Here is a 13324-nt window from a genome sequence, read left to right as displayed (position 1 = left end):
AGCATCAATGACAACGTGTCTAAGACCTTACAACACACGAAAAGAAAACTACTATTATTCAACATTTATAAAGCATATAAACAAGCTATTGGCAATAGCTTGTATTAGTAAATTACCACAAACAAGGTAGGCTAATGTGTGTTCTGAATATTGCCATCTTGTTTTTGGAAAAAATTTGTCAACCCATTGAGTGTGTACAAGAATAACCAGTCCCGGTATACTAACATCGTAGGGCAGGGGTCACCAACCTTTTTTGCATGCGGGCCACTTTGGCACTAACAAGAGCTGTGGTGGGCCGCACTAATAAAATGTTAGGTAGGTTGACTCTTATGCTAGAAAAGAACGCATTTCGTACCCAGTATCCAGCGTTGCATGTTGTTCATATTTATGTTAGAATAGCGTAGCAACAAAATTAATCGAACAACGCTACTGCCAGGCCAAGCTCCTTTTAAAACACTTTTGACTTTTTTAACAATGCCTAATAAATAGAGGCCACTTGTTTTGTGCACTTATAGCGAGGCGAGCGGTTTCATCAGAATATTCATCGCCAAGCAACAGTGGTGTTGTTACTTCGCTTCGCAAAAGATATCTTGCAATTAACAGTTTCAGTAAACAAGGAAATGTTTGACACATCGCAATACAGGCAACAATAGTGACCTGCAAACATATCAGCGAAAGATAGGCTCTAATAACAGGGAAAAAGAAACCAGGTACCATCTTCTCTTCTCTCGTGTTGTCGCTATATTATGTCAGTTCATCCGTTGGTTAACCACTGCCTGGTGTCGTCATCGATGGAAACTAGGCCTTCCATACCATGAGGAGGTCTGTATAGCCGGCAATCCTTGATAATGTGTGCTGCCGTCTGCGTTTCACCACACTCGCAAGCAGCACTCTCTGCCGACGAAAGCAAGTACCTCCACGTGGCCGCCCCCTCAAGTACCGACTTTGGGAAACTAAACTTGCTACAACTGTCGCTATAAAGTTATGTGGAAGAACAATCATCAGAATGGCACCCCCAGACCAGCACAGCGCCTTTGTCAGGGTGAACAGCACCAGCTGTTTGTAGGTCAAGGAGTGACCATTCTGCAACTGAATGTTGAAGGCACCACCAACGCTAAACTAGACATCATCACACCAGGTACCATGAAACAAACGCTTGTGGAAATCACCGAAAAATCGTAATTTATGAACAGTCTTCCCTCTAAAAAAGCAATGAGCTGGTTTTTCATCCTTTTTGTGAGAATCTATAAAACCGTCTTTCTTTTATTATAGACAACTGTCACTTGCGGTGCTCATCAGCGTGGCAAGAGTTTGTTGATTAACAACATTTTGCAGTATTTGCTTCGGCAGTGCATATACTATAATTGGAACGATACAGATTAGCATGGCTCCTGTGCAAGGATGACACGCAAAATCGTGAAGCGTTCCATATTTCTTTAAAAAAAAAACGTTTTGCAGTAGGCCTACTAAGCTAAATATTTTCATAATACAATCAGAAAAAGTCTCTAAATTTATATGTAATATATTGCCAATTTATTATAAATTGAGTTGGCACACCGACCCATTTTGCCAACAAAAACTTGTATAAAGAGAACACTGCTCGTGAAACACAATAACGGTGAAACTCGCACTAGTGTTTACATGACATTTGCAAACTTAAAATAAGCAACCCTATGCTCACAGACAATTTCAAAATTCGAAAACAGACGTTTTAATCAACCACTGGGACAGTGTGGCTGGACATCGCATTGGAATAACTTTAAGCAACCTCCACCTTGAGCTATAATCTGATTGGTCGGTCGGTGGAATCGTATGCAATGCGAAAATATGCTTCCAGGAAAGTATTTTTTTCCTTCGTGCTCTTTAACTCCCTCAAGAAAAGTATTTTTGGTTATACTTGTACGCTGATACCTTCCGCGGGCCGCAGCGATACAGCGTGGCGGGCCGCCATTTGGTGACCCCTGTCGTAAGCTAACTTCCATAAAAGGAAAAAGAAATTAACTCATCTACATTATGTCATGTATCAAATTGCATTAATTCAATGTTTGTCAGGTCTACTGCCACAGACATGCCTGAGAATGAAGAAGAAAGCGAAACAACGTAGGACTATGCATTCAAAAAACATATGCTGCCAAGCACAAACACTTAGGAATTTCAGCACACCAATAAAATCATTTTTACTAGTTTAATGTTTTTCAAGAGCACTATAATGAAACTAAGCTGCAGATTGTAAAAAATCTGCAACTTTTCCAGAAAAATATGAAAAAAAACGCGTGTTTTTTGCCCCAATTTTTTTTTGAAAAAAAACACGTTTTTAAAAAAAAAAACGGTTCGTTTTTTTGCATTTACATCTCTAATTGGAATTAAAATAAATACTGGATTTGAAAAAAATGTAGAATAATCTCCCTCTCCTACTTATGTATATGAACGTTACTTGAGTGTATCACAGTATCTTTCCTTTGTGTTGTTTGAAAACATAATTTGATTTTCCAGAAAGTTTACATTTTCTCTATAAGCTTGTGGAAATTATTGCTCGCAGACTAATTTTGCAGACTAATTTGTTTCTTGGCAACTAAATAGCATTTTAATCATTTTCTAAAGTGAACGGCTGTAAATTTTACTGTACTATGCTGTTGGTATAGTTGTACTGAAGAAGGTTCAATACCCGGAATCGCGATCTGCAACACAAAAATTTCGAATTGAACCTTGTCATACTTTTATTTCGAACGTTGAATTTCCAGGCAATGTATCTATTGATCCGTAACTGGGCTTCTCTCTTGCACCGGCTTGACTGGGCGTGTAGTTGTTCTCTAATACGTTAAATTGCCTACCCCATTTTTTCCATGTTTCCTTTTTATCGGTAAATACAATTTCAAAAAAATACAAAGAATTTCTGCGATTCAGTGGTTTTGAAAGCTATTTAGTCTACTCATGGCCATGGTCTACTGAATAAGCAAATACCTGATCAAAACATGTAAATACTTGTTTGAACGGCTTCTGAAACTCTCATTCACTCTCCAAACCACACAATACTTCATAAAATGAACTTACGATATTTCAAGAACTAAGATGTCTAGCAAATTGATTATTTCGGACGCAACTTCCCATTCCGTGCCATTATTCTTCATCGTTCGTTTGATTCGATTCATGTGGTCGTCCTATGGGGGAATAAACATTTTGCGGATTGCAAAAACAAAACTATGACCATAGCAGAAAAACAATAGAATTTGCTTAATCACTTCATTTGTATGATAAATTTAATTTGCTTTTGAACGGCATGTTTGCATTAAACATAGCCGGTTTAGTTCAACATAAAAGACAATAGGACGCTTATTAAGCGTTTGCTACAACAAAGGTACCACATACCAAAAAGAATACCAAAGAAGATAGTAGAATGCATAAATTAAACGATAAGCAAAATTTGCACAAAATTACTATAACGTTGATGAAGTCGTAGCTGTGATTTGAAGTACGTCAGTAGGGTGTTCATCAACTTTTTACATCTCCATAGGCTACGGTAAAGTTATATTGACATATTTTTATACTGCCGAAAAATGTCAATCTTCTTCGTCGTGTGTCACTCGGCCGTACTCCAGAGCATCACTCAAGCTTTTGCTGTATAGTTGAATTCGTACTAAACCCTAGACCTAAGCATCTGTGCAGAGCATCTTGCCTTTAGGACAGAACAATCAAGGAATGTAGCATCGTTTGCTCCTGTCCACATTTACAACTTGTGTTTCCTAAGAAATACTCCCAGTGTCGTATCAATGTCTTACATCTTCCAATATGTTCTTAAGCGGTTGAGGCATTGCCAATACTTCCATGGTTTACGCTTTCCTGGAGGAAGGCCTTGTGTGGGAGAGGGCTCCTCGGCCCGGCTGCCAGCTCCTCTTTCCACTGTTGGACCCGCACATTGGTGGCAACCTCATCTTGACCCAGTGAGACAACTGAAGCAAGGAAACATTCTCATGACTTCAATCTCCTGCGTGCTGGGGTTTGGCCATGTAGTGGGTGTGTCAAATACATGTCCTGACGTGATCTTTTCTTTCTTCTGGTCACGCTTCTTATAATATTACAAAAAGCAATTCCAGACAGAATGTGTAACGGCGTGATGTTGTTTGGTTTGAGGCAACCTGTAATCAAATGGCAGCTTTGGTTCAATATGGGGTCGATTTTCCTGGCATGTGCCGAGCGTTTCCAAACTTGGCAGGCATATTCTGCAACCGAATAGCATGCTAAAGCAGTTGACCGTATTGTATCAGGAAGGACACCCCAATCAGAGTGTCCTAGTTTCTGTATGATTGTCACGATTTCTTTCTATCTCTTACCAGGAAAGGGACTTGGAAAGGTTCAATGACGTAGTTTAATGGGATATTACCGAAAGGCAGTCAATTAAATGTCGAATAGTTCTACTAGTGAAATGATATATGAGAATTCTTGAAGGACTTTAACGAACGGCTCAACACAGCTTCTCATGTAACTCTAACTTCGATCACAATTTATATCAGCACCAACTCTCATCTACTTGTATTCGATTACTTTAACTCTCAATGAACAATAATCTCTGCATCTATTACTCACTACCACAACAACAACAATCTGCAACTCATAATAATCACAATAAATCATGCAAATTACACCACTATTTATAGCAGGTTGTTTGGTCTGGTCACTTCGAGAAGGTTACGTAATGCTACATCATAACAAACAACATCTGGCAATTGTAAAAAACAAAAAAACTTTCCAGGTTCACACGTCAACAAAATGTTCTAGAAATACGTCACATAATAGGGCTGCGTAAGTGCGTAGGGCTGTCGGCTGCGTAGCCGAGTGGTGAGACGTAGCGTAGTCGACGTTTGAAAGGGCGCGAGTTTGACACCGCTCCAGAGCACGCGGCTGTGTCTCGGCAAAGACACTTAATGGCAAGCCAAAATAAGGGGAGCAGTTGACTCGAAGATTATATGTGACTTCGCTGCTTCCTGTCGTCTGTTGTATCGCATCTGTGATCGCAGTGTACTGTATGACTTTTTATGTTATCGCAATGGGCGCAAATAAAAACACGATTATTATTATTATTAATAAAGATTTCGCAATCAGCAGTTACTACCGGACACTAACCGATAATAACATATAACATAAGAATTCCACAATCAAAACAGCACGTTCGGTCAAGATACAAAGCAGCCCGTCGCGAGGTTTTACACATTGATTGTGACAATGATATTACTTCGAGAAGCCCCTTAGCTCTTACGTTTTCGATGTGGGATTTGTACAGACCTATCTAGTTTAACATCGAGGTATTTGGGATTGGTATAGTTTGCCAGTTTAGTTCTATTCTAGGAAGTGTTTAATTAGCGTGATGCATTCAACGTCAATGTAACTTGAAGATGCAATAAAACATGCAAACCAAGTAAATCTAAGCACCTACCATCGCAAAAACATTTGTATGGCCCTAACACGAAAACCTGCCTGTTGAAACTGCTAATAAAAACACACGACAACAGATTCGCCAATAGGTTATGTTTAATCTGCCCATATGTTCTGGAATTACACTTTTGCACAACGGGTTGAGATCAGAAAAGAAATCTCACAATCACCCTTTAATGCGTGCATTTATCTCTTGAATTGTTTTACTTCAAACTTCCTTCCATTTTGTTGGTTTTAATGCACTGTCATTGCCCGTGATCAAATAGCTAATCCGTTTGCTAGTTTTTTTTACATCCAACCGTAACGAGGTTTAATTAACCGACTTCTATGGAAAATTGGGACAAATATCTTATTTTTCTTCACACATATCTTATTTGTATCATTTGTTAGAACGCCGTTTGCAGTCGGTTGTCTCGATGGTAATCTTCTTGTTTCTGTCAGTCTTCAAGTATACGTGACAATTAGATATGCTGTGGCATGTATCAGAGATGTTCAAAGGATTCTTGCAAATTGGAAGGATCACGACATGATCTTGATTTTTTTGGAAGAGCAAGATCAGGATCAGGACAGGATTCAAAGGTTTTTGCAGCTTATCAAAGGTTGAAAACAGCGTATACAATTATTCACAACTTATCAGATTTTATTCTTTACAAGTAGCCTTGTTCCCGACAATTTTCACCAAATCAAACGTCATATAAAAACCGTTCAAGTCTACTGAATATTACGTCATGGAAATTCCTAAAGCATGTGCCAAAATTGCACCATCGTTCATAAGACCTGTTTGGACCTGTTTGGGCCTGTTTAAACAGGAAATATTACATCAGCTTAAACACCTGTTGGAATGACTTCATAATTGTCTTTCATTTATTGCGTCACAGTTACTTTCTACGTGAATTTGAGATATTGATATCTATTCTGGTCATTCGTAAAATGATTGTTTGAAAGTTGGCCGCACATTTAACTGTTGGCTTAGTGCTTGCTAGCTGGACAAAGGTTCCGTCTTTTATCCAAGTAATCTGTTCTGTAGTGACAGTTTTCAGTGGTGTACGCGTTGCACCCCCTCGTTTTCGGTAGCCGTGGGCTAATTTTTACAGAAATACACTGTTTGAAAAGAAGTTCAAGTGTGTGTTTCTTCGGTCATTATATGCAGACGAAAGGATCCGGGAACTTTAAGTTACAATTTTCCCACGAAGAAATTATGGTTTACCGCTGTGACCATAAAAAATAAAAGACGAAGTTGTTGGTTGGTAGGCTACAAAAGCAAAGAAATAATAAAAGAAGATCTTATTAGTCTAAAGAAGTAAAGAAAAGTAAAGACATTTCTTCTCAGTTTGGTACAGAAGAAAAAATAACTTTGACATTTATTGGCAAGAAAGAAGATTAAAGGCAATCCATCTGTGCTTGAAGATTCAAGTGGACGAATCCAAGCAAGTTTTGTGGACGTTTGGACTTCACATACTCGTACAGCTACGGTATCGTGCATTTAAATTCTTTTTTGTATTTTTACGGTCTTTGCAGTTAAGTTTTTTATAACTACTGTAATTTTGTGTGTTTGTGTAACTTAATTTTTTAATTGTTAAATTTAGCCCTAACATTTAATATGTCTACACTCGGTGGCGACAGGGACTCGACCGCCGTCGACTCGACTGAGTTTAAGCCTGATGATGTTCTTTGCGGTCGGGCAGGCCATTCTGGGGAGGGACCCATTAACGATGAGGCTAAGTCAGTTCGAGAGGCCCGGCATCTTAGACGGGATATTTTGACTCAAATTGGGAAACTTTCTGTAGCCCTAGGTTCTTTGAGTGATAAGCAGGAACTGTTAATGTTTAGATCTAAGTTATCTACTTTAGAAGAGGAATTACGGCATTTCCATGCTCTTTTGAGTAAAATTGTTAACTCTGCAATCTTGGCAGAACTTCGTGATAGGGTAGATCCCGAATTTAACTCGTTAAAAAATAACTTCGAACAAAAAGAAAGTGAGTTGTCAGATAGGTTGGATGCTGACATACATCCTGAGGATAGCGCCTCAAATGTAAGCACTAGGATGTCTGAGAGCTCGTCACGGATAGTTGCACAAATTAACCTACAGTTAAGACGAGAGGAGCTCCAGATCCAAGCTGAGGCCGAAGCAAGAGCTGCTGAGGCCATCGCAAGAGCTGAAGCCATAAGAGCTGAGGCTGCCGCACGAGCAGAGGCTGCCGCAAGAGCTGAGGCCATACGAGCTGAGGCCATACGAGCTGAGGCTGCCGCGAGAGCTGAGGCCGACGCGAGAGCTGCTGAGGCCGAAGCGAGAGCTGCTGAGGCCGCCGCGAGAGCCGAAGCTAGAGCTGCTGAGTTCGCACTCAAAGACGCTCAGTTGAGGGCCGAACAACGTAAAGAGGTAGTTTTAGCTGAATATCGTTCTGAGTTGGGCTCCCGGCGTAGCTCTAGGAAGGGCTCTTCTAGGCATTCCAGAAGTGAACATCAATCGCAGTTTAATTTACCTAACCTTTTCCAGACGCCTGTTCAATCTGTAAGTGGACCTGTACAATCCACATGTTTTCCAGCTGTTTCAGGAGGTCTCGGGGCCGCGGCTAAGGGTCTTCCGAAGGCTGTAGAGCCAAGGTCTGCAAATTACAACCGAACTCCTCCCCCAGAGCGTACAGGTCACGGGGCCGCCATTAGCAGTAATGCTTTGCCCCCTTCAAAGTTTTCTGCGCCGCTAGTTGTTGATCGCTCAGCTACACGTAATTTGGGTGGTTGTGAGAGGCGTATCGTGTCTCCTGATTTTAACGTATGTGAGGATCGTGATCGGGCTGTGCATGTGACTGAGCCCACTCAGCCCATTAAGGGATATAGCTTGTCTTCTCCCGCTAAATCGAGTTCTCAACAGCAGGATTGCTTTTTTGAATACCAAAATAGTAGGACGTTCTTCGATAAGGCGGCCTTGATTGGTTACGATGGTAATAATATGCCATTTGTCTTCTTTAAAAATCGTGTTATGGCCTTGATGGCAGCTTCGCCCTTTAAGGGAACTCGTTTGACTTTGTTGCAAGCAGCTTGTGTTAGAACAGCTGCACAAACGATTGCTAATTTGGTTTCTGACACTCCTGGCTTGTCAGAGGAAGACAGGATAGAAATGTCGTTAGCTCGCTTGTCCCAACGTTTTGGAGTTCGTGGAGGTCTTTTCGCAGAACCAGAAATTAGAAAGTATCGCTATGGTAGCAAATTGACTTCTATCTCTTCCAGTGATTTGAAAGAGTTTAAAGATGAATTGTCGCAGTGTTTGCTTTACGCGAAAGCTTATGGTCAGCGTGATAAATTAGAAGGACGTTTTGTTTTGGATTTGGCTAAACGACTCCCGTTTGACGCTAAGCAGCGTTATCTTGACTTTTTAGGTGATCAGTATGGTAGCACTGAGGAACCTACTTTTCAGAGTTTGTTTGATTTTGTAGTACGGGAGGAAACGCGCAAGTCGACTGATTTTAGCATCATGCTAATGGGCGATTCTGGTGAGTCGCAGCATTTTAAAAAGTTTGGCAAAGGAAAATTGCTTTCATGTCCGGTTAGGCAGACGTCGGTAAAACCCCATGATAATGTGATTTCAGGGAGTTCGCAGTACTCGACTGCTGTTGGCGCACCGCGCGGCGGTGTGGCCAGACGTAGTGACATACCGGCATGTTTTTGTTGTTCGTCACGTGGTCAAGTTGAATATCATTTTTTGTCTAATTGTAAAGAATTTTTGCGCTTGACACCTAAAGATCGGAGAGATGTCATTGTGAAAGCTGGCAAATGCTTGAATTGTTTGCGCCAGCATATGGTTAGAGACTGTAATCATGCAAATAACTGTCGTAAGTGTGGACCTACCAACGATAGGAAACACTATTTTCTTCTGCATGATTTTTATGTGACGTCACGTGATTCTCTGGATTTGGTCGGTAAAGATGAGGCTGGTGCCAGAGTTCCTGTGCGTAATGTTAAGATTGGAAGTGTTAAAGCAGCCTTTAACCGCGTTACTGCTGCTCGTGTTTTGAATCCAATGACTGGCAAATCGAAGTTGGTGTATTGTCAGCATGATCCTGGTTCGCAGTTGACCTTTGTTTCGAGTGACTTGGTGTGCGAACTTGGTCTTAAACCGTATGATAAAGCGTCGTTTAAAATAGATACTCTGGCTGGTCAGAAACCTACTTGTGCTGACCTTGTTAAACTCAACATCCAGTCGTTAGAGACTGATGAACTGTTTTGTGATATAACCTCGGTGGTTAACCCAGCTTGGGCTGACGATGTTAAAACTTTACCTCATCAACAAGATTTAAGTGGTTTCCGTCATTTTCATGACGTGAATATGTTTCATTTGAATGATTGTAGTACTGTAGATGTACTGATTGGCAACGACAACGCTTATTTGATGTGTGCAAAAGAAGAGCGTGTTGGTGACAATCGCAGTGAATCGCATGCTTTACTCACTCCTCTCGGTTGGTTGGCTTGTGGTGGTAAGTCACCCTTAGTTGAAAGCGTTGCTAAAGTGTGCAGAGTGCAGACGTCTTCAGAGTCGGATGTCATCTCTGGCTTTCAGCGTAAAATTGAGTCTCGAGATATGGAAATAGCAGACCTGAATAAAGTCATTCAGGATTTGACTTTGCAAAATGAAACCTGTGAATTGTCTCGCAATGATATTTTGGCTAGAGAACTTGTCGAACCGAATATTGAGTTGAAAGATGGTCGATTTGAGATACCTGTTCCGTTGAAGGAAGATATTGATCTACCTAACAATTTGTGTTGGCGTCAGATAGAGCTGCTGCTTTAAGGAACAAGGCTTTAAAACAATCTGAATTTCGAGGAACTTGTGTTAATGATGTAATGTTTTCGGGTCCTGATTTGTTAAACTCTCTGGCAGATCTCTTGGCTAGATTGCGGCTTGGCAGATTTGGTTTCGTGGCCGATATGACCAAGTACTTTTTTCACATTTTGGACTCTTCAATTCGTAAGCCCAATTTTATTGAACTGCTTACGTACACAGGTAGTGCCGTTCGGATCGTGAACGAACGCCCTTTGGTACCTTTGAGTGACGACCCTAGGGATTTTACTGTCATCACCCCTGCCTCACTTTTGACCCCATACTTAGACCCATACTGTGCTGTTGGGCAACCACATGATCGTGACCAATTAAGAAGGGATTATCGGTTCAATTTGTCACTTTCTCAGCAGTTTTGGAGTAAATGGATCGATTTTTACTTGCCAGGTCTTCAGGGCCGGAAAAAATGGCTAAAAATGGCCGAGAATTTGGAGCCTGGTCAACTTGTAGTGGTAGGTTCTCTCCAAGACATTGGTAAACGTGGGAAGTATCAACTTGGGAGGGTGCATGAGGTAGTTCCACAAATTAGGAAAGGGAAGCCTGTGGTTCGTAGAGCCAAAGTTGCCGTCTGCAACTATGATGAGAGTACGGGGAAAGTAAAAGTAGACTACGTGTTGAGGGATATTTCGTGCCTCGCCCCCGTAAAGAACACCTAAGTGTTAGGGTTTGAGTCTGGTTTTGTCTGCGGTGGCCGACCCTTGTCTGAGCCCGGAACAGTCGGTTATTATCGCAACCATTGTATATAGCGTCATTTAGCGTGTACCTATGGTACCAATTTCATGTATCGTCGTGTTTATTCTTATTGCTGTTCATTCTTTGCATGCCCTTTGTATTTGCGTATTAACTTAAACGTGAGTGATTCAAACAATTTGTGTATCATGTGTTTTTATTCATTGGCTCACAATTGTCGTCATTTCTTTTTAGTTATGCCATGTCAGACTGTCATAACTAGGGGCCGCTATGTTCCCGACAATTTTCACCAAATCAAACGTCATATAAAAACCGTTCAAGTCTACTGAATATTACGTCATGGAAATTCCTAAAGCATGTGCCAAAATTGCACCATCGTTCATAAGACCTGTTTGGACCTGTTTGGGCCTGTTTAAACAGGAAATATTACATCAGCTTAAACACCTGTTGGAATGACTTCATAATTGTCTTTCATTTATTGCGTCACAGTTACTTTCTACGTGAATTTGAGATATTGATATCTATTCTGGTCATTCGTAAAATGATTGTTTGAAAGTTGGCCGCACATTTAACTGTTGGCTTAGTGCTTGCTAGCTGGACAAAGGTTCCGTCTTTTATCCAAGTAATCTGTTCTGTAGTGACAGTTTTCAGTGGTGTACGCGTTGCACCCCCTCGTTTTCGGTAGCCGTGGGCTAATTTTTACAGAAATACACTGTTTGAAAAGAAGTTCAAGTGTGTGTTTCTTCGGTCATTATATGCAGACGAAAGGATCCGGGAACTTTAAGTTACAATTTTCCCACGAAGAAATTATGGTTTACCGCTGTGACCAAGCCTATGCATAACTCGAAGAGAGTCATAGTTTCGATGTACTACTGTGCAGTGCGCACCCGAGTTCAAAATAACACGGGCATGGATTGGGAAATCACAAATAACATGCCAATTAGAATTCAGTCATATTTTTTTTAAAGGAATAAGGGCTGTGTATTAGGGTTGCCAGGAAGCAGAGGTATTTACAGAATCATTAAAAATTGTCAGGATCAGGAAAGGATCTTTTAAATTTCAAAAACCGTTGGATCAGAACAGGATCAAGACTTGTACTCGTCGGATCAGGACTGGATCAAGATTTTCGAATAGGTAGAGGCGAACATCTTTGGTATGTGTCATCGTTGTCAATAAAAAGAACTATTAAACCAAATATAGTTATTACTCTCTAAAACAGTAATAAAAATAAGTTTTAGAGAGTAATAACTATATTTGATGTAAGTCGCTCTGCTTGGCTTTTTGCTTGGCATTGAGCACCTTTTATAGCTTTAATAGTATTTATTGTTTAAAAAGAACTATTATATATTATTAACATAAAAACTGAAAACCGTGTACTAACCAATTAGTTATAATAATTATTGAATATTATAAGTAATTAACTCACTGCTTTGTCACACACTCTGAGTATGAAGTTCAAAGCATGTAATCGAAAGTTAACGTTTTCCCATTGTGACGTCACCATTGTGATGGGTTTTTTCGCGTTCCAAGGAAGAAAATAATATTTACAACCTAAAATACATCAATGTTAAATTTGCCACGTAAATGAGCAATACCAAACAAAGTGGCGTGTGAAAAAAGTCTCTAACGCTAGAAGGACCATTCACGCCAATTAACATGTTTTTCTTTTCAAATGGTTGCAATTCCAATTTTGTAAAACTCAGAGGAAACACTTTTCTAGTTGATTTCATTGCATGTTATGTTTTTGTAAATAAGTTTTTATAGGTCAGCTAATAATAGGTCCGCAGTACATCAGAATACAAAGTTTTTTTTTCATTCTTGAGTTTTTATTTGATTGCTTAGCCTCATTTTTGTAATCCCAAAATTGCTGCATTGTCAGAGAAATTAGTAATGTAAACACTAAAATGCAGAAAAAGATGAATTTAAGTGTTACCTGCATCAACTTAGAAAAACTTAAATCTAGTATCATCAGTATTAAAAAAATGTAAATCTGTAAACATTCTGAGCACCTCACATAGCCTAAAAACGTTGCTATTCCCTAAACCAGTGGTTCTCAACCGGGGGTCCGTAAAGCGATTTCCGGGGGTCCGCGAAAGTTTCCGAGTTTTCAACATGACGGATAAATTAAGAAATTTAAAAATTGTTTGTGCTTTGTTTATGTATTAGCCTACAGTGATTCTTATACTGTAAGTCGCAACGCACTAGTGCGTCGTTTGAAATTGCAAAGGACATTGCACAAAGGTTTGGTTTCTTAACTAAAATATCATATAAATTACTTAAACCTTTTAATAAGGCTATGTTGGCTATGTTCAACTAAATTTATTTAAGACAACAGATTGTTGATCAATGATTAATTTAGAAATACAAACGTTA

General features: G+C 39.9%; 1 protein-coding gene and 1 non-coding gene across 2 annotated transcripts in view; one reads left to right on the top strand and one right to left on the bottom strand.

Annotated features, from left to right (window-relative positions):
- LOC145769003 (myoferlin-like) overlaps positions 1-13324 on the bottom strand; it is a 249109-nt gene that overhangs the window by 162606 nt on the left and 73179 nt on the right. Inside the window, exons 13-14 of the mRNA XM_082580605.1 lie at positions 12378-12502; positions 3052-3158 (exon numbers count right to left, since the gene is read on the bottom strand). Coding sequence (XP_082436731.1) covers positions 3052-3158; positions 12378-12502 — 232 coding nt within the window. The remainder of the gene's footprint in view (positions 1-3051; positions 3159-12377; positions 12503-13324) is intronic.
- Positions 1335-1436, top strand: LOC145769720 (U6 spliceosomal RNA). Its single transcript, XR_014289045.1, has one exon. It is a non-coding gene; the product is annotated as a U6 spliceosomal RNA (small nuclear RNA).

The sequence above is a fragment of the Aplidium turbinatum genome, chromosome 4 (genome assembly GCF_918807975.1).
Source record: "Aplidium turbinatum chromosome 4, kaAplTurb1.1, whole genome shotgun sequence".
Classification (NCBI taxonomy): domain Eukaryota; kingdom Metazoa; phylum Chordata; class Ascidiacea; order Aplousobranchia; family Polyclinidae; genus Aplidium; species Aplidium turbinatum.
The sequence above is the reverse complement of the archived record's forward strand: the minus strand, read 5'-3'. Positions and strand labels throughout refer to the sequence as shown.